General features: G+C 40.7%; 1 protein-coding gene across 1 annotated transcript; it reads left to right on the forward strand.

Annotated features, from left to right (window-relative positions):
* On the forward strand, positions 1-27,417 carry cacng3b (calcium channel, voltage-dependent, gamma subunit 3b). The gene is made up of 4 exons (XM_042505440.1): positions 1-314; positions 20,847-20,930; positions 23,741-23,881; positions 26,889-27,417. The coding sequence occupies exons 1-4, from the start codon at positions 98-100 to the stop codon at positions 27,398-27,400; spliced, it is 954 nt and encodes a 317-aa protein (XP_042361374.1). The 5' UTR covers positions 1-97; the 3' UTR covers positions 27,401-27,417.

Below are 27,417 nucleotides of genomic sequence, written 5' to 3' on the forward strand. Positions count from 1 at the left end.
CCCCTCACCCTGCCTCTCCAAATCTCGCGGGATATAAAGGAAATAAAAAGCGAAAAGAGAGGAGGAAAAGAGATTAAGACAAACAGGAGCCGCCTATATGAAGATGCTGATGTGTGACCGCGGCGTCCAGATGCTCGTGACGACGGTGGGCGCGTTCGCCGCCTTCAGCCTCATGACCATCGCCGTCGGAACCGACTACTGGCTGTACTCGCGCGGGGTCTGCCGCGTGAAGAGCAGCGGCGACAACGACACGAGCCGCAAGAACGAGGAGGTGATGACGCACTCCGGCCTCTGGCGAACCTGCTGTCTGGAAGGTACGTGATCAGTCTGACTGACTGGCTGTCTGTCTCTCTGTTTCTATGTGTGTGAGTGTGTGTGTGCGCGTGCATGAACATGTCTCCCTCTGTGTGTGTGTTTCTGTGGCTGTCTGTGTTTTTACTCGTGTGTAGTCTGGTGTGTGTTTTCTCTGTCCCTGCCTCTTCACACACACATACACACATCCTGTCTCTCCTACTGTCTGCCTCTGTCTAACACCAGAGAAGCATTGGCGTGCCCAGCGTGAGTGTGTGTGTGTGTGTGTGTGTGTGTGTGTGTGTGTGTGTGTGTGTGAGTGTGCGTGTGCGTGTGCGTGTGTGTGTTTGCCTGTGAGTGTGACAGCATCCCATAATCCCTGAAACTCAGTTCCTAAGCAGCCGTCCTTTCCCCGAGTTCACCCCCACATCCCTTCCTCTGCAACATGATGAAATACAATAGAATATTTATTGATCTGCTCTTGTTGTCATCACACTGCATAGCTGAAGGTACAAATAAAGCACTTATGGACACAAACACAGACAGCTGGCAGTGTTCTTAGCCCGCCAGCTGCACCAACAACAAGTACCTGGATCTGCACACTGTTGCTGGGATTCTTGCACACTGTGTGGTTAGGAATTTTGTTTGAAGCCATCTTGTTGTCGGCAGCCAGAAAACACAAATTACAGGCAGCGTTGTGTAACCTACGTTGGTGCTAGAAATTTGTGTGCATTTGGCAACAGCTAGAGTTGAGAGAGACCTGTCGATTCATGCAAATACATGCAAATTGCAGCCTGATTGCAGTCATAAATCTGATTTTATGAATCTTTGACATGCTGACCGACATGCACTGTGATCATTGAGAATTTTGAGAATAATGTGTTGTGAAAAAAGCATGAGTTCACTTTGAAATTCTGGGAAGAGGTTCTTTCCATTGACTAAGTTGACTCGAGCCAGAATCTGGTGGCTTCATCTTTGGGCATTATCACATTCACCACACACTTGTGCTGGTTGTCGCTTCTTTTTGCTGCATCAGTTCCATTTTTGTCAGAAGTAACCGTATTTTGGCAAGAGGCTTGCACTGGTGGAGCGAGGGCTGGATCAGACTGAGAAGCCGAGGACACTCAAAGCAGTATGCCTTTAATTACACGTAACTATCTGCACTTGATGGAACGGAAATGTACAACAGCATTTTTTGTGGATGCTGAATATCAAACAAATGCCAGCAACTGGATCATATTAAGTTGCTGTGAGCTGTAAAATTCACCATTTTCAAGCAGAAGAGAAGCAGGGGCAGTGTAGAGGCAGAGCCGATGTGACAGAGTAAACACAGCAGCGAGGATTACGAATGATGATGCTCAATTTCTTGCATTGGCAGAATGAGAAAGAGAAATTCATTCTCCATTGCCGTGATGGACTTGATTTATAGAGGCCTTACGTACCACCAACATTGCTGCCACTGTCTCCTCTTCTGCCTTGATCTCAGCATTAACATGATAGTAACCTCCTCAAGTGTTGCCATGTCTGTTGTTTACATCCCACACATCCAGTAGTTGAATACAGCCTGGTCTCTCTCATGTGCACCCTACAAGTATCCTCCAGTAACACACATTGCATATAGGCAAGTATATGGACAAAAACGCTCATGACGCTATATATCTCTGGCCGTAGTCTGGGTCTGCAGCTGCCTGTTCTAGAGAGAGCGCTCTGCAGCTACATCTGGGGGCCGAAACGTCCACGTACACATTGTGCACTGAAAATTAAGAAAACGTCTGCTCGACTTGAACAATCTCAGTTGATTAAGGTGTGTCCGACTGATGATATGAATCACTGACTTTCAGGGGCCAGCCATAGTAACATTTATGCCAACCTCATAGTTATTGCTGCTAGACAGACATTATTTCTGTAGTAAATTCACCAGTATAACCTCCACTGTTTGAGTTCACATCGCCTCTGGCTCTTCTTGTCAAGTCTATCCCTTTATTTTGCATCATTTAATTACCTAATTGAGATCATAAAACCCCCCAAATTGTCCCATTAAATCACGCCTTTTCCAGTTACTCCAATGACACTTCGCTTCAGAGACACACACCGTGTCTGTAGCTTCATGTTCCTTGACTACAGTAATGGATCAGCTCTGTGGTTCATGAAGTCATCTGATTTTAAATCCTCAAGTCTTGTGGCTATCCGGCGATCTCAAAAAATCGAAACCTAAAGCCAGACGAAGATAAGGGCAGACGGGGCAGGGATAATTGGAGCAGGTAGACAAATAAGATAAGATAGATTAGATCAATTTAAAGAGGTGAAGTGCCTCTTTTCATTTGAGTTTACTTTAATTGCTAAGCAGTTACAGCATGCTTTATTACCACGTGTTTATGAGGCTCCAGACTTGACAAAGTGAATGAGAGCACTAATATCCTGAGAGAACACAAAGTGACCGTACAATAAGACAGAAAGCACAGAGACAGGTAAATGTGTCTGTGGGGTTTCTTGGTGGCTCAATGGATTGAGGTACATCACCATGGCAAATTTGAGGCTGCAGCATTAGTGTGTATGTGTTTATGTGTGTGTGGATCATAGGTTTGAGCCTTGGCTTTGACCTTGGCTGTATGTCGTTCTCTGTCTCTTTCCACTTTTCCTGTTGCCTTCCCTGTGGAATCTCAAAAGAAGCACTGGAAGCCATAAAAGCATTTTAAAATGTGCCTTTTTTCTGTCAGAGAAAGGTCAAATCACTTATCTTCAACCTGGAGTTCCAGCCAAATACATTAAGAACTACATTTTAATTGTAAATGGCTTTTTATAGATTGCTTGGTAGCAGTATCATGTTGTTAATACATCCCATATTGGAGACGGCTGACACTGTGGACAACGTGTCCACTGCAACAGGGCTAACCTCCCAGCCGTTGTTTGTATTTGTCTCCAGGGTACCTTTCGCTTGTATCAGAGCATTTGTGTGTGTTACTTCTCTTCATTGCTACCACTTTTTTTCTATGTTTAAAGCTGGGGTAGGCAGTTTTATTTTGGCATCATTTGTCAACAACCGCACAATAAACTTTGAGCATATTGTAATTCAAGCGGACTGAGATAGACCTCTGCACCTCCTTTTGGCTCTGTTTTCACCCTTTAGAAAATCTAGCCCCTGACAGGATATTTTGGTCAGTCACAGGTTATTTTGGAGAGAGGGTGTTCCTATAGGTTGTTCAGCAAATGCAGGTATACGTGCACATCTCTTTGGTGTTTCAATGGTGGAGAATCCTGCACAGAAAGTTGCAATTCCAGCACTGGCAACATCTGCTTATACTGCAAAGCAATCCAAAAAGAGACTAAAAGAGAGTTTCACAAATAAACAAAACAAAACATTACGGCTCAACCCAATTATTTGGCTATTCGAGCGTTCGTTAATTGGGAACGTATTCGTTTATTGACTGAGTTGAGCCATTTCTGTGTCATGTGAGCAGCACCAGAATACAAACACGTGAGCTGTCCTACTGGTTAAGAAATCCAGAGCAGTGGGGAGTGAGGGGGAGAGATGGTGGGGCGGCTAGAGAGCTAGTTCTTCTTTTTGTGATCTGATAGACAGAGAGAGAGAGAGAGAGGAGTTGCCCATCACCTGTATGGGATTAAAAGTCATTGTAAATGTCAATTTCTCCCACCTGAAGCTTCATTATTAAACCTGACACACATAATTCACTGTAAATTATTTGACATTGATTCGCTGAAAATTGCCCGCACACGGGCAAGTAAACTTTGTTTTCAATTATCATTAAAAAGATGCATTGCCCCTAGTAGGAGCATGCATCTGTGTCTTCTGTGCATGCGCAAGCGCGCGTGCGTGTTGGTGTGTGTGTGTGTGTGTGTGTGTGTGTGTGTGTGTATGTGATGCAGCCAGACATAACCATCTCATTCTGGGGGGCAGAAAAGGCTATTACAGGGCCAGATGGTGCAGGTATAAGGCTTTATTGAACACGCACTGTCATTTACATACACACACCCACGCACACATACACCCACACACCCACACACTCACACACACACACACACACACACACACACACACACACTTGTAATTGAATGAATAAATAGACAAATTCTAGGATATTCCCAAGCCACCAAACAAGCACAGCTGTGGGAGCAGTACGCCAAGTTAACACAATGTCAGCACAATGTCAGCGCATGCACACATGCACACACTCACATGCAACAGACACAAAAACATGCAGTTGCATGCACACTCACTCATGCGCGTACGCACGCATTCACACACACAATCACACAACTAAAGTGAATAAGTTCTCTTATCTCTGTTCTCATTCTGCACATCTTATCCCCCCTTCGCTCATTCTGGGTCCCTGGTTGTCACGGTTTTATAATTCATAAACGCCTCATAAACTGACAGGAAATGGATGTCTCTGACTCGTGTACATGTGGCTCGTAGTCTGCCTGACATCAGAGAGTGAGTGAATGAGAGATGGAGGGGGGTAGGAAAAACATCATGTATGCAGTGTTCTTACAGTAAATGTATAGAGCAGTCATGCATATGAGCCGTGCAGCATGCAGCATGCAGCACATTTTACAGTCACACAGTTTCTTTCTCAGACAATATGAGGCAAGAGGAAGAAAGTCTTAAGATTCACCTTATTTTATTAAAGAAAATATAAAAATAGATCTTGCACCATACATCGCGGATGTGTCCCTGCTGGCAAGAAATGTCGTTGCTAGACGCTAATATTTGGTTGAGTTTAGGTTGTGATGGCGGGTGACCAAAATTCAATGTCAGGACGTCTACTGCCAATGTCAATGTCAGAATACTGACGACAAATGACGCTGGTACTTTGATGGTCTTAATTAGGGCAGCCCCCTGAAAGTCAGAGTTAAGAAACATCAGTCGCAGACCACTCAGTCGACTGGGATTGCTTCAAGTCCAGCAGTGTGCTTCGGGGACATTTTGGTCCCCAGACTTTGTTACAGAGTGAGTGCTCTTGACTTTCACACTACTCTTTGATAGAGGCTGCAGTGGACACATTGCAGCGGCACAGAGGAGGAAGAGATTCTGCATTATAATGCTCCTAGACAACATTATCTTCTCTCTTTTGCTATTTTTGAAAGATGATTTTTTGGGGGCTTTTTCCATTTATTCAGAGGACAGTTGAAGGGAATGACATGCAGCAAAGGGCTGCAGGCTGGACTCGAATCTCGGCCGATGCAGAAGCCTCAGACATATGGGGCACACACTCTACCTGGTTAGCTCGAGGCCGCCCCTTTCTGACATCCTATTGATGTCCAGTGCCAGCCGGGATGTTTTCTGTTCTGTACCCAAAAAAGTAAGTAAAGGAAGCATGAGTGCAACACATATAGTAAAAAAAACACAAACGTTATTTCCTTTGACAGGAAAATGTACAAATTCTACAAAATTACATATTCACTCCCATAGAAATATATTGACACGGCAGAGAATGTAGGAAAATTAGCAATAATAACATCAGAAGGGTGTACCCTTCAAAATAAGAGTCTCCAGCGAATCCACCCAGGATTGTGAAGGAATTTGTAATGTCTTGTTCGTAATGTCTCCAGATATGGATCACTTGTTAAAACCCAGTATAAATGAGGTCTATGTTATTGTATGTGTAGCTCACTTTAATGTGCCCGTCGTTTGTGATTTTATCTTTATGATTCCTCTGTGTGTGTGTGTGTGTGTGTGTGTGTGTGTGTGTGGTCAAGTCAGGATTTCCTACATGCAGTGAATGTGTTTTTGTGTGTCTGTACAGGTGTACTGAGGTGTTAAGTTCCCACTGTGATAAATGAGCATGAGAAAGCCGGGAAATGAGGAGAGAAGGAAGGAGGGGGGAGGCAGAGCATGAATGAACAGAGACCAGAATGTGCATGAATGAAGCAGGGGAGGAAGGTGGAGAGGGGAGGTGGTGGGTGGCAAGTGATGGATGGGCTGTGCATGGCCTCTGTTTCAGGTGAATCTCTGGGGAGTGTTTGACCACGCCGGGGATCTAAATGATCACCTGGTAATAGAGAGAAGGAAAGGGGTTTTAAACAATGGGGGCAAAAATGTTCACGCGGGTGGCTGCGGGAGGAAGGAGAAAAGAGGAAAAGGAAGAGGGAAGAAATAAAGCCAAAGACTTAGAGAAAAAAGAGGAGGAAAGGGGTATTTGTAAACATTTGGAAAGAAAAGAAAAACAACAGGGTGAAAACAAATACACTATATGGCCAAAAGTATGTGGACACTCTTACACTATTCCAAATGCTTTTGCATGCTTTCACGTTGAGGCGGTTTGGAGCAATCCCAATACTACAGTTTATAATGATATTTTAGACAGCACTGTCCATCCAACCTTGTGAAAATTGTGAAGCGGTCCAGGTATAAAGGGTTAAATTGAATATTTTCTGGTTTCTTTACTTCTCCATGACAATAAACTGAATATCCTTGGGTTGTGGACAAAACAGGACATATGAATGAACGAGGTATAGCACTCCAAAGTGTGATATACATTCGATTGACAAAACAGGCATCCTAGAGAGGGTGATAATACGCACATCACATAGGTGCAAGGCTATCAAAAAAGGAGTGCATATGAGGAAAAGAGTAACGCCTGCAAACTTACTTCACGCCAAACAACGTTTGATCCTACTTGGATCTTCGTCAGGTTTTTTGTGTGTATTACTTCTGTTTTCCCTTAACCTTAATGTAATACAATTTAGAATGCAGGTGATGTAGACTGATGAGGAATTTTAATATTAAGTATTTTGATATAGTACAGTGGCCCTGGTATCATTGTTTTTCTTTTCCTATGTACTTCTTATATGTATTTTCTATGTAATTTATTGAATTATTGATTGCCAATTGTTTCACCACCTTGAGTAGTTCAAAGGGTTAACCACACCTATCACCGTAGAGCTCGTCAGCCTATTTGTGTGCATTATGGATACATATAGATGTGGTTTTATCTTTCTCAAACATTTTGACCTGACAAAGATCCAAGTAGGATCAAAATGTTGTGTCCATTAAACTTGTGTGGCATGGAGTTAATGTGCGGGTGTTAATTCTTTTCCTCAAAACGCACGTTCTAACCATAAATGCTTTTGATTTAGTAGTGCAAACTACATGGGAAAATCACTATGAACCATTCTGAAATGCACTCTGAATTATGCATGCGCTTTGTAGTCTATAATTTAACCTAATCTATGAAAATTTCAAGGAAAGAAAACACCCCTCATTATATTGCAAATTCCAAGGACGGATGTGATGGCTTTCACAGTTTCAACAGCTATGGTAATGCTTCTGTTTTCACCCAACTGAACATATACATTGAATGCCCCCTGTGCGCAAAGCAAGATGGTTTGTTTATAGAAATATGTGAAAGAAGTTGACCTGCAGAAAGCTCCAACTTCAACCACATCAAACCCCTTTGGGTTGAACTTAAATGCAGCCTGCAAACCATTCTTTATGATGAGGGCCTGACTTCACTAATGCTCTAGTGGTGCAAATTGTTGCACCCAGATTCGAAATGCAGTGAACAACTTGAAGGCTGTTTAAGTTGAGGCTGTTAAAACAGCATGTTAATGTCTGTTGTTTTTCAATGAGATGTGAGTGTAACGTTGGCAGCGTAGTGTGGCAGGATGCTCAAAACAAGCATGTATGTAAGTGAGAAAAGATGAGAGAAGATGAAGGGAAGATTGGAAAGGGATGAATGGATGTTTTGGTTAATGAGAGCAGAGAAAATGAGGAAGCGTAAAGGAGGGATGATGAGAGCATTTGAAACGGGAACAGAGAAATGTTCTGGAGAAAGAGAACATGGGTGTTTGTGGAAGAACAGAGTGAGAAAAGGGGGAGAGAAGAGAGGGAAAGAGGAGAGGTGTGCAACCAAGCAGAACCTGTCCCGTTCTCTTTCATCAGCCATCACCGTGGAAACTAGCCTCTTCCTCTCTCTCTCTCTCTCTCTCCCCCCTTTTCCCTCTCCCCCATCTTCTCTCTCCTCCGCCTAGAAAGAGGTAATCAGAGAGAGTGAGGGAGGTAGAGATGAAGAGACAGAGAGAGAGAGAGAGAGGAAGAGGCACAGTCACCCACACTGAGCTGTCAGAGGCGCTCTGAGGAAACAAGCAGTCCAATTTGCTCTGCTTTTCAACTTCCTTTCCTCTCCCTTGCTCACTCCCTCCTCTTCTTCTCTTCTGTTTTCTAGTTGACAAAACGTTTTATATTCTGCATGTGTTTGTGTGTGCATGTGGCTGGGTTGAGACATCCAGCTTTTGGACTACACATCAACTGATTAGGGACAGCTCCTCTGGGAACGAGGCTGTCCTCGCCACAATAACTACAGCTTTGGTCATTTGTTCCGAAGCCTAAAATGACCTTTGTTGACGTTATACTGAGACAGGCCGATTGTAGCACATCCATAAGCTTGTACAGAAGAGGTTTGAATGGTTAGAGTGTATGAACAGTGTGATTTTAACATGGGAGAACAATGTTTGTGTGTTTTTCCGACTAACAATAAAGATTTGTTTATTTTAGAGCATGACTAAAATCTATTCTTGGTCTTTACCAAGTAGTTTTTAAAAATGCTACAGGGTCTGCACCATAACCATGCCAGTGTACGCCTGCTTTGCGCAGAGTAGGCTAGCAGATAAGCCAGATACGCCATGAAATTTGAGTGGTGAGAGCAACGTGTTTGTCACCACGATCACATGGCCCATACAAACAATTAAATAAAGGGAGACTGATAAAACAGAAAACTGTTCAATGTTGTTCCGGCTTAACCCTTAGGGCCCGCTTTAATATTACACACGCTTGTATCACTCTGCACACAAAATGCACTTTTCAAATCAAGCATTAAAAAATATTATACAATAATCTGATTTTCTACTTTCATCGAGTTCATTTTTTAACCAACATCAGTCATAATCAGAAATAAAAGTGTTTTAAACCTTTAAATGCCAGGATTTTGTCATGATGCCACTGTTTTTGTTTTCTTGTTTTTAATATTAATTAATTGATTTCAAGATTGATTATTATTAATCCAAAATTCAACCAAAAATACACAATCTTGCCAAAATGTGTGCGATATGCATGAACACAGTCAGAATTATCATGAAATGAAGAATGAAAAGTGCGTAAAATATACCAAACAGTCTCTAAGGGTTAAATGTGTGAACACTACTGCCCATGTTGGTAATTATTTGTCAACTAGGAAAGCTCCCATGGCTTTTGTCCTGTAGACTGACATTGTTGTTTGTTTTGTCAGCTGACAGTTATGTGGTTGCTGCCGCTGGCTGACAGATAAGACTCCATTTAAACAGCTCTCCCGGCCCTCGCGGTTATGTGTTGAGCAGTGCATGGGTGCACTGACTAGACTCTAGGAAAGGCTGTCTGTTGGTTGCTGGGTTCACCACTTTGGATCTGACTGAAATATCTTGATAACTATTGTTGCTGAGAGATACTGAGGTACTGCTGATAAAGGACCGAGCACTGCCCCAACTTGTGTGTTGCTCAGCTCTACGTCATGTTTCATTGTAGGTCACGATTTGTCGCAGTGACTGGTTTTAAGTCTATCCAGTAGTGTCCAGAGGAATTATGGTATGTGCCAGCTCATAACGCGTCCTGGAAAATGAACCGACCAAATCGACTCTTGGTCTTCATCAGGGTCCCAGAAACACTAATCATACTTAATTATATACCAACTATGAATGGCGCCTTGCCCAACACATCAGGTCTAGAAAATAACCAATAGAATACAATACAATAAAAACTGACAGTCCCATCAGCCTCTACTGTACTTAATGTTTAGCGCTAATTAGCAAATGTTAGCATGTTAACACACTAAACTAAGATGCTGAACATAATCTGCAAAACACCCTGTTTACATTCTGACATTAGTATGTAGCTCAAAGCTCTGCTGTGCCCAAGTACAACCACATAGAGCCATTAGCATGGCCGTGGATTCTTAGTCGTTTTTTAACTCTAACAGTGATCTTAATTTAACCATTTAGTGTGGAGGACTTGTAGCTGGGAACACATTTGGTGTCCCGCCTGTGTTTTTACTGCTGTTGTGCTCTGGAAAAGCCAAAAATCCTTCAGGTGCACTGGGGTTTTGTTAAGATTGGCATAGTTATTACAGCCATGTTTCTGTAATAATTAAGGTTATAAAGTGTAGTGGTTCTCAAACTTTTTCTGTAATGCTGAAAAGAAATGTATGCCCTCTCATAAACCGAAACAGCTACAATATTCGGAAAACTAGTAACAAAAACAGCTTGTTCAGTTTCATTTAAATAGCATTATCAGGAACATAGACTGTATTTTTCTTCTTGCACATGCAGCTCGGGATTTAGTGTTGTGAAAATAAAATAGATACATTATTCCCGGAACTGCTGATAGTTTTAATAAAAAAATCAAAAAAATCAAGACTCTCCATTAACAACTACATTAAAAGTACAGCTGCGAGCAAGATGTTTTCTATCATGTCAGTCAAATATTTCAGATCTGAGTGACATTTGCTCCAAGAGCATCACCGAAATTTTTTTTTTCCCTCAGGTGTCAAAATAAATGATACATCTGTCCTTTAACCAGAGCAGTCTTGGTTTGTTATTGTTATTTCAGTTGTCTGTTTTGGTGAGTTTTTCTATAATTTATGCTTATTTATGGTGCTTCAGTGTTTGACCTGTAACTCTGCTGTACAAACCAGACTGTGTGTTTGTGCGAGCTGGATCAAGGACAAACTGCTGGCACCTCATGACCAGCTCGTCACAATCGTGGGGGCATCTGGACGCACAGTGTTGTTTGTTTGTTTGTCTCCGTTTTAACCTTGATTTGAGGCACTTTTTTTTCTAGTGGAATATTTCCACTGTTTAGTATGCATACTGCATTACTTGCCTGTGATTTCACAAGTAGAACTACACGAACAGGAGCAAGCAGGTGTTTACTTTTTAGTTGAAATCATATTTTAACTGGTCCGAGTTGTTTACCTCTGATTTTGACAGTATAGTTTGATTTCATTGATGTTCACAACACAGCACTGTTTTTATATACAAAACATTTAACCTTAAATTATTTTTTTACTGTGACATTTTGATAATATTCAGCGAACATGAGCATGAATATATTTTATTGTGTGTGTGTACTTAGGAAAATAGATGCAGTGAGGAAGAGCTATAGCTAAGTAAATAAGTTGGTTAAACAGACAGATGTAAGAAAGTAATAGGCTGACCGAGAAGGTTAGAGACAGCAGAGAGCGAAGGAGAGGCTGAGGGAAGTGAAAAAGAGAGTGAGATATGTGGTAAAGCTAAATAATAAAAGTGTATCTGTAGCTCGGCACTCTTAAGAACAGCCAACAGTTTGTCGAGATTCAGTGAAATGGAAAGTGTTTCTCCTCAACGTCTCAGCTTTTGGCCCTTGGACTTGCTGTACTACTGTTTTCATACATAACATTAAAATGTGTTTCTCTGTGTCTTATCTGAAGAGCTGTCAAAACTGCTGGCTTTATCTGTCAAAGTATGGCTTTGTGGCATTCAAACAAAGATCATTCACATGTAAATGTTCTGTGATACCTATATTTAAACATGACAGGCCTGTTTTAGATATAGCTGCAATAAAGTGCTGCAGGAGTGACCCCGCTAAAACCCAGTTAACATTTTAGCATTCTGGCTCCCTCATTTCAGAGTTAATGCTTTTTTTAATGGGTTTTAGGTTAGATGTCTGAATAAGGTCTGAGGTTTACACAATTTTCATATTTTACTTGAACGAAACGTGTCTAAAAGAAGGCGTTTGTTAACAAGTGGCTAAATGAGAATACAGAGGTTGTCAGGAACATTCAGCTTCATCATCACACTGAGCTCAACAAGTCGGCCTTTACAGCCTCATTGTGGTGGTGATATTTAAGTTATACGACCATATAGAGTAAGGATGTGTGCGATATGTCGACTAGTTGATTAACCGTTGGTACCCTTGCTAGTCGACACCCGAAATACTAGTCTGTTAAACGTATTATTCCAATTATCATTAACTTATTAGAGTTTTTTTCAAAATATATTGTTTTCAATATGTATGAGGATAATATGCAGTGTTTACAATGCATAATGCAAAGTGCCACATCTTTCAGCTGCAAAAATGTGCTTAACAATTTCAGACAGCTCTTATAATATACACAATGTTTTTTTTCAGACAATGTTTTAACTGTAACTTTCCGTTTGAATATCAGGGATATTAGCTTGAAAGATGAAACATACCACTGCATTTACCCTTCATAATCATAAAAGTGGTGTTCATTTATGAAGATCATCTTTCTGACCAAACCCTGTTAGAAGCATAAACTTTCGTTTGCCACAGTGTTTATTTTCTTCAGTAATCCAGAATACAATATAAAAATTCCACTGGCTTTTTGTTGAGGTAACCAAGGTGATGCTAAGTTTTGGTTTGGCCAACAAAAACTAATCATTCCTGCACCACTCTATTATTGAAAGTAGTACTACAAGTACCTGTTTTGCTCTCTTTTCAGTCATTTGTATTTTGGACTGTGCTTTCTAAACATGCTTTAATATATGTATGGTGGTTTTACACCTTACTAAGAAACGACAGCACACAGGAGGGAGTGCGCATGTGCATCACATGTTCATATGTGCATGTGTTTATACACAAGTGACAGCAGCAGTATATTGGGCCCAGTAGGGGAAACTAAACCATATGACTCACACAGGCAGGCAATCATGCACATACTGGACTCCCATCCCCATTCGCTATATCCCATAATGCCTTGCTGCAGCTGTGGTCGCAGCTGCCCTCAGGCCACGTTGACCTTTGTGAGGAAAATGTCTCCTGATGGATGCTCCCCCTGTGTGTGTGTGTGTGTGTGTGTGTGTGTGTGTGTGTGTGTGTTTGTGTGTGTGTGATCGCGCACACGCCCGCATTTGCTATCTTAGAATGTGTGTGTGGTCTGTGTGTGTTTGTGTGTATGTGTTTGTGTTCATTAGTTTTCTGTTAATTAGACTGAAAAAACGTACCCACAGCAAATTTCCGGCTTTCTCTTAGACACACATGCACCCAGCACACACACATACACGCATACGGGCACAAATGCACACAAACACACTTGAATTCCCAAGAACATGAAAACATGACCTCAGAGGCGCTCTGAATTAGAGAAATAAACCAGCAGTGTGACGTAGTCAGTCCCAAGTACAAATTAGCTTTGACAGCCATGTTACTGTAAAGTATGTGCAAATGAATGTGTATGATTACTGATTACCATAAGCATTTGCATGTATGAAAACTCTGTTTGCATGTTAGACTGACACAAACAGATCTTTTCCCCAAAGACCTTTTTTCTTTCTTATAATAAAATAAAACTATTAACAGTACATTTTTAAAACATCTTGACATATTTTACACTGTAAACGGGGAACATTATGGGTTTTTAGTTGGACTTTAAAGGCATAAGGTTAATTTTGATTGTGTTAATTCTGCCATCTAGCAGTAGACGGAGCAGATCCCAGTATTTTATGCCTTGTTTGAGCTGTATTAAAACTGGAGAGAGATGTTTAGCTTATAGTTTTCCATAATCCTAAAGTCTTGTGAATTACCTCATAGTCAGAAATACGACACAATCTAAGCAGCAGCTTTAAAATGTGGACTGTTAAATATAAAGAAGAATATTGTCTGCATATTGCAAATTACATGTTCTGTCACCTTTCGCTTTACCCTTTTACGTATAGGTCGCTATGAATTGCTATGGGTAGTGGCTTGATTGTAATGGCATATGATAATGGTCTGGTTCCACACTGTGAATAAATCTGTCAGGTTTATTATTATTTGTATTAACAACAGAGTTTTAATCCACCATCAAATATTGGGTCCAGATTCAAACCTTTCAAGAACAAGTAGTCCAATTAGCTTATTTGCTGCATCTAAAATAATATTTGGAATGACTACATCCAAATACTGATTGATATATTTCTCTAGAATTTGCTGTGCATGTTTAATAACAAAAGTGGCCATTAGAAACTGCATTGTAACTGATGTTTGTCCCTCAGTATGAGTGAGATGGTTGCTTTGTGTAGTCTCGTGGAGAGGGCCGTAATCGCTGCAATAACCTCTGCTCAGGTGAACTCTACTTGTGTTGCATCTTAATCAGGGATAGTGATCAGAAAGCTTTCATCAGTCAGCTGTCCTGGAGAGATTTAGATGCGCATTTGAGTAAAATCACAACAATTGAGAGAGTCTTAAAGTCATGAAATATGAATGAAAAATAATTGTTTATTGATTAATTTTGTACTGTCTTATCCAGAATGAGACAAATCTGTGTGGGTCTAATTTTATTAGCCTTGTTAGTGATCTGTTTATCTTTCAAATGGGATCACAGAGAGGAAATCTGGGCAGTGATTTTAATTATGTGCTATCTTGTTATTACAGAAAATGCATTAAGCCCACGTGTATTGATAGATCTGTTGTTTTTTTCCATCCAGCTTTTATTTTCACATCCTCCTCATTTCCATTTATACATTTCTAATCAATGTATTGTGATGCAGATCATGAATTAGCATTTGTTTTATATTAAGAGGGGGTGCTTCATCACCCTCTTCTGATAAATGGAATTTTGTATCAATTTAAGGAGGAGCTTTTGTGCAACGCTTACTTTGAACGAAGGAACTACACTCACTAAAATAATTGATTCACATTTGCTGAAAGGTTTTAGGTGTTCTTTCTCTATCTCCGCTTGCCTCTCTCTCCTCTCAAGGTGTTCTCCTGAGCTCTAAAAGCTTAGTGATATTCTAATAAGCCATTGCAACCTGGAGGGCTAATATCATTGAAGTTGAGGTTTACAGCATAATCAATCTGAATTAACATTTGCTTGCACATTACGCTGGCTGGAGACACAAAAGAGAGAGAGAGAGCGAGAGCAAAGGAGAGTTAGTTTGAGAAGGAAAATGGAGATGTTGAGTAAGCAGATGTCAGAGAAAGAAGGTTGAAATTAAGACAAAACCACAAGAAACCACAGAAGTTAAGGGGCGGGAGGTAATCAAATCTACAGTCTGAAGTAGTGCCTGGTTTTTGATTTATAAGAAAAAATGTATCCATCTTTCCAAGCCCGTGTGTGTGATACATTTTGGCCCTGTTTGTGTGTGTGTACGTGTGTGTGCTGCACTGGTTTCTCCTTGATGAGATCATAGGCTGGTTTTGACACTTGACACAAGCCTGTGTGACAGCTACTGACTCACTCACTGATACAGCATTTGGAGGTAGCTCTTCAAAACTTCAGTGTGGGCTGAAAAATATACCCCCCACACACACACGTGTCTGTGTTTGGTTGCAGCAGAGGAGTGGTGACAATGTATTCTGTTCTGTTCATCCAGATTGTTATACTGCAACCTGGTAATTTTTCTTACCCAATCTTTCAGATTCATCTATGTTCCATGTTTTTCTTATGATAGGTTGGCAACCTGTCCATGTTTTTTTCTCTACCACTAAACCAGTCCATGCTCAGATACACTCCATCCCATCTGTGAAACTGAGCACAATAAGCAAGAATAAAAAATGCATAAGAATGAATGCACAATCCGAGTCCAATTACTAAAGCAACTAGAAAGTGCATACCTCAGCCAAAGCTGCAAAACATAATGATTATTTTTTGTAGTTATTTGAACTGTTTTTTGATGTAAATCATTAAAAGTGAGTCGTAGCTATATATTTTAAATTTTGTGACATTTGTAGGAGGCTAGTTTCAGTTGCAGATTAAGGCTGCATTCAAATAAAGAAAATTGTTATAATTATTATTAATTAATGGTGATGGATAAGGTTAGGGTAAGGGGCAAGGGAGTGCATTATGTAATTAACGGTCCTCACAAAGATAGAAGTACAGGAATGTATGTGCGTGTGTGTTGGTTCCTCATTGTTTTAAAGATTCCCAGTGCACTGTTTGTTACTCACACATTATCATGATGAACATGCTGACCTGGAGGTCCAACACACCAGTCTTAATGACTCTCCCTGTGTGTGTGTGTGTGTGTGTGTGTTAGTAAGTGAGTGTGTATGTGTGTGTGTGTTGAGGTTATTTTTAGCAACCCATCTTTATTTTCTAGAAAATAACAGTGTGACATCACCGGGTACATGGAAACACGTTTGCTATAATGACTGTGTGTGTGTGTGTGTGTGTGTGTGCGCACTTTTAAGTGTGTTTATCCAGTTGTGATTTAGATTCTCGACCACTGAGAGAGAAATAAAAGCAGCCATCTATCTCCCTCTTCCATCCTCCCCATCCTCTATGTTCATGAGCGCGCGTGTGTGTGTGTTAGTCTGGCGCATCGCTTCATTGGTATTTCATTGCGTGAGGCCGTTTGGTGCTCTATACATCAGGATGGTTCGATACATTAAAAGGCAGGAGGTTTAATAAATTTCCCGGCTGGCAGACATGAGGCAGAGCTCTGATTGATGATGCCTCACACATTGATGCATCCAACAGAAACAGCTAAGGCTACAGTTACCTTCTGTGTCTCAAATCAGGCCACATTAAATAGTACAGAGCAGTGCTGTGTGGTTTTCTATTACCAACAAATCCCATGAAATGACCACAACAACAGTGAATTGATCCTGTTCTCTGTCAATGGCCAGATATATGCCATAGGGCTCTATTGTTGTCCAAAAACAATTAAAAAACACATCGGTTAGCTGCACTGTTGCACTGGCTGACATGGTTTTTTTCATTACTATGAACATTAACAGTTCTGCTGCCTTTAAAACTCACAGTGCACCAAATGTGTATTCATCCTCAGCTAAAAATAGTCCTTTACAAATCCACTTGAAATTTCCAAAGATACCAATTCATTCTGATAAGCTGCTGATATTTTCTGTGTGGTTCAAGGCTGCAAGTAATGATTATCTCCACCCTAAATCAATCTGTTCATTATATTTTTGATTGATCGTATTGTTCGCGTGGCCCATAAAATGTCAGAAAATTGTGAAAAATGCCCTCACAAGTTCTCAGAGCCCAAGGTGATATTTTCAAATTTCTCAAAATTCCAAAACCCAAAGATATATAGACAGATAAATGGAAGAATACCAGAAAATTCTGCCTGGGAACCATACAAATCTGCGAGTGCGTGTTTTATTTGCTTCGGCAGATATGTTGGGTCCCCCTTCAATTAAAAGAGGGGTTGTCAACCCCGCCATAACATAGTTAAGCGTTTATTTAAACAGGAACAGTAGGGTGCGTCATGCCTTTGTCATCCTATGAGAAAAAATATAAACGATGCACGTCGATTTCAGATTAAACATGTACCAGATTTCCATCCAACCTGGACCACTTCGGGCCAGTCACAACCATTTATCTATAATGGGGTGGGTTTGATACAATGATTGACAAATTGCCAAGCCTGTGGAGTTTGACAATACCTGTAAGACGAAGTAATTTTTGGCTCACGCACCCTCACACCGGGGGCAAGGGTGGATGCATGATTGCTCACTCTCTGATTAGCTATACTCATTGCCTTTGTTGATTGGATTGTTTAGATTTAGGCATGAGGAGTGACAATGATTAGGGTTAGGGTAAAAAAATCTTAGCGTAAGCCAATAAAAGGCGGAGTAAGGCAGGCAAGCCTTTGCCATTTTAGGCAACAGCTATTCTTATTGCCCCTTGGAAACTGAAAATGAACCAAGAGGGGCCAAAGGTCTGGAGATGCCAGTCTGGGAAAAAAGGTATCTGACAATCATTTCTTAATTAAAAGTTAGTCTGAATGATCACCCAATTGTGAAAATAGCTGCTGATTAATTTTCTCCTGGTCGTTTAATTGACCAATCATTGCAGCTCTAGTGTGGTTTTCCCGACAGTTTGCGTGTGGTTTGGATACATAAAACCTCATGCTGCTCACACTAGATAACTACTGAGCATAGGAAATGAGAGTACAGACACAGTTTAAGTGTATGGAGTTATTGCATCCATTTTCAAATTGTGTGTGAATATACAGTGAGAAAATTCATATATATTGATATTTATGCACATATTATTATTACAATATATCCAGATATTTCTTTTTAATTTTCCCTCTATGAAACAGCATTACCAACCAAAAAGCAGATGGTTAATGAAAGTATGAAAAGGATAAGAGGATGTGTATGGATGATATTATACAAGTCTTATGTGTATTTGTATTTGCAGTTGAATTAGTGGAACATCTATCTGTAAAAGAGTGTGGCAAAACAGACATTGATTCATATGAAAATTTAACGGATGATTACTTTATGAAACACTCTTTAAACGTCTTTTTGTCAATCAGAGTCCCAGTCAGAGGTTAGTTACTATCTCTGACTGCGTGAGCTGGATGAATCAATTTATGAATGATTTTCTGAGTGTGGGTACTGGAAAGAACCTCTTCATATGCAAATCAGCAATTAGGTTGAGTCGTCCGTTGTTCGTCGCCAGCCTCTATCCTCCCATTTCTCTCTAATTCTCCCGTGCCGTTTTACCACCAAACCTCTTTCAACCAGCACTTCCTCCCTCTTCATCCTCCTTCATCTCGCTCTCTCTCCTCTTCCCCTTCATCCCACCTCAGCCCTCCCCCCTCCACTCTCTCTCTCTCATATTCCCTGTGGTGTTGACCATGTGTGAATGGGACTGAATGATGAGTGGGATTGAAGCTACATGCAGTGTACACACACACACACACACACACACACACACACACACACAGATAGATGTGTGTATGTGTGTGTGTGTTTGTGGAGGACTTGTACAAAGGAGGATGAGTCACTCTGCCTGACACACGGCACGCTCATAGGAGACTGCATCCTAGTCAATACAACACACACACACACACACACACACACACACACACACACGCTGACATACACTGAAAAAAACAATCTAGAAGGCTTTTACTTACATGCATGATTGATAGTGTTCATGTATCAGTTTAATGAGCTTGGTTGATGTGTGTGTACACATGATGTCTTTATTTTAGTGGTTGTGTGTGTATTTGTATTCACAATTGTGTGTGTGTGTGTGTGTGTGCGTACGTGTGTGCGTGTATGTGTATGTGTGCTGGATGTGATAAGGCTTTCAATTGGTGTTTCCCACACATACCCTGAAGGCTACAGCTCTGTCCTGCATCATCTGTCATCTCTCTTTCTCTCTCTCTCTGTTTTCTGCAGTTTTTTCTGCTTTTCATGTATATTCATATCTGTGTACATGATGATTTCTGTGATGCAGTAAACACAGACAGAATCGCGGTATTTGGTTATAAAAATGGAATCAGCTGTAATTTGGGGAATATTGTGTAATTTGTGACTGCAGTTTATAAAAATCAGGGTTTTCCCTACAATTATAAGGTCTGAATTTAGATTTTTTTTAGCACCTTACCATGTGCCTCTTTTGCCTAATCTTAACCGTCTGTGCCAGCATGTGCTTTTGTTGACATCACGGCAGTGGCATCCCTGAATGTCAAAAGCAGACGCAGAAGGATTCCCAGGTCATAATATGTAAACGCAGAAGTCCACTGCAAAGTGTCAGGATGTGATGACTTGGGATGAGAACATGTTGGAGTTTCATCTAAAGTGGTAGTGCATCACTCTGTCCGTTAGCAAATGCATTGAAATGGCCCAGGATACACATATGACTATGTTTGCTTTTCAAAATAAGATGATAATACAGTATAAATACACATATAGAAATAAGATTAATTAGATGATGTTCACAGGAAGTGTAAAACACGTTACCTGCATCCCTTATAAATTCAGAAATCCCACAAAGTTGTGAGGGAAATTATTGACTTTTGGTATAATGTTGTCTTATAGCACATTCATCGATATTCATTCAATTTTAAATATTTTCTTAATTCACCCAACGAAAGAATTAGACATCCTTTCTGATGACAAAATGTACTTAATTTGTTAAAAAAAAAAATAATTCTGAAAAATTAAAACAGAAGGGACAAAAATAAAATAGAAACTGGAAACAAAAAAGTTAAAAAGACTTCATCGGGCCCTAAGTGTGTTTACATGTTCACTTTCCTGAAAATGTTACCTGATGCAGTGCAATTACACAAGAAAATGACTGATTACCTATTACAAAAACAATCCTGTTCCAATACCCATGCTTTTTGCCATTATATTTGACATTTTCTTACATGATTAACATGATGGTTGATTAATTTAACCTATATGTCTACCTGATAACCAACAGAGAAAATTACTGCTGCTATTATAATGTCAGACAAATTTGGCATTTTAGGCATTCAAGTGATGTTCTTTTTAATTTACTTTGCAATAAAGAGTCCCAGACATGCCTGTGACCATAACATAAGTTTGGGTTTATGTCAACTATAGTTGGGATCTGAAAACGATTAATGTAAAACCAGCATCACATAGTCAAGTGGATTCGGTTAGGAAATGTGATATTCTGGTATTAATTGAGTGACTGGCACTTGGTATTTGGCAAATATCAAGACTTCACCTGTCTACATGCTTAAAGATATTACCAATTAGTAGAAACCAGTAGCACATCAAAACAAAAAAAGATTTAATTTTCTCTTGTGGAACATAAAGCTCTGAACTGAACTGTGTTTCTCCTCCACAGGAACATTCAGAGGTGTGTGTAAGAAGATTGATCACTTCCCAGAGGATGCAGACTATGAAGCAGATGCTGCTGAATACCTCCTCCGTAAGTTTGATATGAACACACACTCACACACATGCAGACACACACACACACACACACACACACACACACACACACACACACACACACACAATGCAATATCCACAACCAGCCTCAGCTTTTACTGCCCTGCTGTGACCCCATTTTTAGGTTAAAGGTCAAACGTGCGGCATTATGTTAATATTACATTACATAAAATTTGATAAAAATTTGATTAGATAGACTATTGTTCACCTCTTTGACTTCAGCTTCACTCAAACACAGCAAAGGTACATACAAACACCTGACACAATATACCATTAAAAACACATAAATGTGCAAAATATACAAAATACAATAGCGCAAACAGGCAGGTAGGAGCGATAAGTTATATAAATAATAAAATCTTTCAAAAAAGTAGTGTTCCCTGATACAGTCATTCTATGTGCACTGCCTGTATAGCACAGAAAATAAAGAACTTCTTCCAAATGTTATCACTGGTTCTTGGGGCCTTAAATCGACACCAAGACGGGAGCAGCTCAAACTCTTGAGTGTAAAAAACAGACATTATTGTAAACATATAGAGGAGTAACGGAGTCCTGAACAGAGAATGAAGTCATACTCCCTGTGTGTGTGTTGTAATCCAAGCTTCTGTGTCCGTTGTTGTGGTCAGGCCGTCCATGCCTGTTATTGCATGTGAGTCCCTGTGTTGTGGTCCCATTGGCAAGCTAATCACTGCCACTCTGCACTGTGCTCATGCACAGCCATAGCTGCGTGCTGCAAAAAGTTATCGTCCTCACCATTTGTCATGCATGGAAGAAAAACTTTATTTTTCTTGTACTGTAGTGCACAGCTATTCATTCATAGTGTTACAAGTATGATAAGGAGAAATGTGAGCTCAGGCTGTTATTACATTCCAGATAAATGAACACAGAGGGTGTAATGGAGAGAACAGGAGATATAAACAGATGCTTCAGTTTTATCAGCAAATACATGAGAAAAATGAGGGGGAAAAAACATTGCTATGATGAGAAAACGACAAAAGAGAGAAAGCAGGGAGCACCTTGTAATTTCCAGAAAGAGTAATAGGACAGAAATAAAAAGGATGCAGCTACAAAGATAGAGAGGAGGGGGCTCTTTTTTTCTGTTCTCTCCCACAGTAAACACAGAGTAAAGATGGACAGAGAGAGAAAAAGGCAACAAAAAAAAAGGGAAAATGGTTTCAGCCTGCTTCTTTTTCATTGCTCCACTGAACGCAGAGCAACATCCCCAGAGGCAGCCAGTTAGATCACGGGCCTCAGAGATAGCCAACCAATGGGGAGCGGGGACCTAGTGACCGGCATTTCATACAGCCCAGGGGTGTGGGCCACAGGGGCGGGGCTTACACGCTCAGCCTCACACCACCACTGGTCACTGCAGCTGTCAGTCACGCTGGGAATGTTTTGGAAAACTGAAGCGTTAAGGAAAGAGATTCAGAAACACAAATACAAACACGTTACAGGCTGGATGATTTAAATTATTTTTGTGATGAGCCACCTGTGATGTATCATTGTATTTCAACATACCGCACAGCTCGGGTCTGCATAACAAGCTGTTTGCAAATATCCTTCAATATGTTGCCACACCATGCACACATATGGGGTTCTGACAAATATTTCACTCCTACTGCAGCCTCGCTTCCATTTTCATCATCCCTGCGATTCATTATTTTTGCCTTGCATATGTGTCAGCACGGCTCTCCATCTGTCTTGGTTTTTGTCCATCTTTTTCCTCTACATCCATCTCTCTCTCTCTCTCTTTGAAGCAAGGCCTCTGAATGCTTTAACATGTTCTGGATTTAGACGCAGTCAAGCATGTAGAAGCACACTGGCCCATGTGTTTATGTGTGTCTCCTGTGTGTGTGTGTGTGTGTGTGTGTGTGTGTTCATGTGCGTGTGCAAAGAGGCATATTTCTCATTGTTTTAGCTCTGCCCTCCAGCTCAGTGGATTTAAAAATGGTACAAAGACAATTCCTACTGTTTTTCATCTTTAAATGTTATATATACGATTTTTAACATTAATATAGCAGCAAACAACTGTTTGCTATGTGAAGATATGGTAGCGTAATGGCATCCTGAGCAGAGAATGAAGTTTCGGCAGCCAGACCAGCCATGCATACATGTTGGTGCATATGAGTCCCTCCCTTTATTTCCCAGTCATGGATGTATACATTGAATTGGATACAGTCTTTGAGACGGGACAAAGTTCATTCCTATGTTAGTTACTCAGTGGTGCAGTGGTTCAACTTTGGGGTATTGTATTACCTGAATTTTCCACATTGTTGGGCCCATAGAGGACTCACTTACTTTAATGAGGAATCAATGACCTCTTTGTCCTCTAAATAATAATAAGTATTTGGCTATTAGTGAATTTTACAAGTTTGAGGACATAATGATTTCAATAAGGGCTAAGAGTTTGCTCTGGGAAAATTATGTACCTCAAAAACAACCACAAAAATCTACATATTTACATATTTCTCTTTCCCAATGCAAGTCCGTGGGAAAAAGTCGTCCCAACCCAACAAAGGGTTGGCACCGTTTTGGTTCAGTCACCTCCATAAATACAAGTAAGGAGCACATAGAAAACTGAGGGACCCAATCAATATATTAAAGAAACATTTGAACAAAGAATCTATAAAATGTAGGAAAGTTCCCTCTTCCTTTCTGTACTTTCAACACAAGTGATCCCTTAATTTCATCCTGCAGAGTCTGAAACACAACTTCTTTACACAGGAAAAAATCTTTGTACATCTCAGTTAAAAACTTGTGTCCACTCTCCTCCTTGTGTTTGTTCAGGTGCTGTGCGTGCCTCCAGTATCTTTCCCATCATGAGTGTCGGCCTGCTGTTCCTGGGCGGGCTCTGCGTGGCCGCCAGTGAGTTTTACCGGAGCCGACACAACGTCATCCTCAGTGCAGGAATCTTCTTTGTCTCCGCAGGTTAGTCTGCACCGTTTGCGTCTGTCTTCCTGTCAGAATGAGAGTGTCCTTCCTCTTCTTTTTAAAGTGTTATCAGTCATCATCAGTGTACATAATGTAGGTCCTGCCTTTAGAGCAGGAAGGTGCTGTTCTTCGCTGAAGGACACATCTATATTGCTTAATTACACTCAGCAAACATCGGTCGGATGGTGACATTGTGTCCCTAGCCAAAAGTGGTGTCAGTTGGGTGCCAAAAAAATGCAACACAGTTATGAGGCAGACAGTCAGATGGTGACATTGTTTCCACATCCAATAATGGTACAGATAGATCTACTCTGACAAAACAGGAAATGTAGATCATATCATTGCTATAAAAAAGGAAACTCATGTATTTCTGTTTTTCTTTTTAATACTATATTTAATTCACAATGTATTTGTGAAATGGCTGCGTTCAGACAGCCACGCTGTCACGTCCACTTCACGTCCAAAGACTAGTATTACTTAATACCATTTTTACCTTCTTGGCTGTACGTTTTAAATTTTATGTTGTACTGATCTTTGCAAATGTTGCTGATTGAATGTTTTCTGCTTGTTTTGTTTTAAATTGACTTGACTATGACTTTTTCTACTGTAATCAACCTTTCAGTTCATTACGTAAAAAAAAAAAAAAAAAAAAAAATTTTTTTAATTAATAAAAAATATATGTATATATATATAATTTTATTTTACTTTATTTGTTTATTTATGGACTTTTGGGTTATTTTATTTTTCCACTTAGACTTCAACTGAAAAAGATTTTAAAAGGAGCAGATCTATTCAAACTGATTTCCCATTTTTTGCCATCCACTAGAGGTGTAAACCGTTCAGAATATACTTCCATGAAGAGGAAGGGATAAGAAAACACAAAAGAGTTCCTCAAACCTTTTAATCTTTTTTTAATAGTACTTTGATTTTTTTTAATCCTGTTAGATATTTAAAGTATTGATACAATCCCAGAATTTTTTGTAAGAGCGCTTTTTGTAATCTCCTTCTGTACACCGAAAATGATGACTACAGACTTTGAATATGGTTTTGGTAAAAATGACAATTGTTTTCTTTGTCAGCCAAGTGCATGAGCAAGCATTAATATGTAAGTGTACTGATGCTCATCTCCATGACTGTTAAACACGAAATAGCAGCCATCTTAGCTGCAGTAGCCGCCAAATGACTTAAAATAATATCCTAACCTGACAAGGTGCTTAACAGCTTCAGATATGTCTCATCTCAAGGAATTTCCATCATTCTACTTTAATTACAGGGATGCTGCATATATAGCAGCATGGGGTTACTTTGTGTGTGTGTGTGTGTGTGTGTGTGTGTGTGTGTGTCAGTGAGTGTGTGTAGTTACTGCAACTCTAAACAGAGGAGGTGCCGCACTCAAACATTTGTGGAAAGAGCCCGTTAGGCATCTAAAGTACACAGAAGTGTCTGTGTGAGGAGCCGGAGTGTGGAGATCGGGCTCAGCAGCTGATTAATCAATCAGCAAGAATACCACAAAGCCGCTGTGATGCACTGTGAGGGCGTGAGAGCGTCAACACACATACATGCACACACATAATCCATCACATGGGTGCTGACACTTGGTCTCCCGTAAACAAACGCACACACTTGTGCCCGTGCTCCTGACGTACACAATGGGTTGTACAGTCATTGCTGTTCAGTGGGATGTGTAGGGTCCTATTGGGTTTTTTAGTAAATTCATTGAGCCAAATTGGTAATTATTTACCACAATAGTGCAGGGCCGATTCTGGGTAATTACAGCTGGCTAATTGTCTCCATTCTGTGCGTTCCACCACACTGCACGAGCACTGTACTCTGGACTAATGATATGGAATAAGAGAGCCCAGCTGTGTGCAATGACTCTCTCCAACGTTTCCATCAAGCTCTCTCTGAAGCTCTCCTCTCGTTACTTTGCTTTATTTCTTTTGGCTGTCTCCCCCATCGTCCTCTTCTGTACTCTTTTTTTCTCAAATCATTGCTCTGACTTTTTTTTTTTCCTTTCCCAAATTTTAATTCACTAATCTGCCACTTTGGCGTATCCTTAACTTTCTGAGTTTGTCCACCACTTTGGTTCGGACTGAAATATCTTAGAAGCTATTTGATAAATTGCCACGAATTTTGGTGCAGACGTCATGTCCCCCTCTCGATGAATTTTAATAACTTTGGATCCCTTGGCTTCCCAGTTTTTAGCATCATCATCTGCTCAAAGTTTTAATTTGTCCAATGCTTTGGTTCATGACCAAATATCTGCCAAACTAATCACATTAGTTGCTAAACTTAGATGACAAATATCATGAACCAGTGTTGTGCCCTTAACAAGAGCTAGCGCCAAGTTTTTTTCACACAGATTTAAATAAACTAGTCCACATTCATAATTCACAAGTTTTGTTTTAAACTAAGATAAAATTTATTTGTTTTAATGTTATTTTCTCTTCTCGTATCATTGAGGATATATTCCTTGTAAGCCCCGATGGGTTTCTTAATCTCACCTGCAAAACCTTTGTCTTCTTTGTTGTTGTATTTCTGTTGTTTTGTTTCATGCTAATAAACCACAAATTTTAAACCTTAGACACAACACCTCATATTTTCATACAGTGGTTCGTATGATATCCTACAAATTAGCACCACACACGTGGTATTTCGTACTAAACATAAAGTTACACATTTAGTGTAAAGTTCTGGGTGTTAGGTTTTGGAAAAGAATCATGGTGACAGTGTACCTTAAATGACTCAAAGTTCATGTGGTTCTGTAGACCCGTCTCCTGGCTAAAGGCCTCTGGGGCAAAGTCTTGAATTTTGTGACCCTCCCAACATCCCAATCTCGCACCATATTGGAACGCATTAGTCACGAGATCACAGCCTTTCCAGATACATGGATTATACACAAAGTACTGGTTTACAGATTATGTAGAACATGTGCAAATTTTGGTGTATTCCTTTTTGCTAGAAAACATATAAACATATATCTCTTTCTGCCCTTCCCTTCCAGGTCTCAGTAACATCATAGGAATTATTGTCTATATCTCAGCCAACTCGGGTGACCCGGGCCAGAGCGACAGCAAAAAGTCCTATTCCTACGGGTGGTCCTTCTACTTCGGCGCCCTCTCCTTCATCATGGCAGAAATGGTGGGCGTTCTGGCCGTGCATATGTTCATTGAGAAGCACCGCAAGCTACGGGCCAAATCCCGCACCGAGCTCATCAAAAAGTCCGCCTTCAGCCGCATCCCTTCCTATCGCTACCGCTTCCGGCGTCGCTCCAGCGTGCGCTCTTCTGAGGCCCCCAGCCGCGATGCCTCACCTCTGGGTAAAGGCGGTTACACAGGGCCCGCCGCCTCCGAGATGCCCATGTACACGCTGAACCCCCGCGAGGCAGGCAACGCCGGCACCAAACCCGGCGGTGGCATGGGCGGGCTGCTCAACTCAGAGAGGGAGTTCCTCCAGAGCAGCACGCTCACTAAAGACTACAGCAAGGACCCCAACCGCAGGACCACGCCTGTCTGAGAGGTGCTGGCTGCAGA

This window comes from Plectropomus leopardus, chromosome 17 (assembly GCF_008729295.1).
Source record: "Plectropomus leopardus isolate mb chromosome 17, YSFRI_Pleo_2.0, whole genome shotgun sequence".
Classification (NCBI taxonomy): domain Eukaryota; kingdom Metazoa; phylum Chordata; class Actinopteri; order Perciformes; family Serranidae; genus Plectropomus; species Plectropomus leopardus.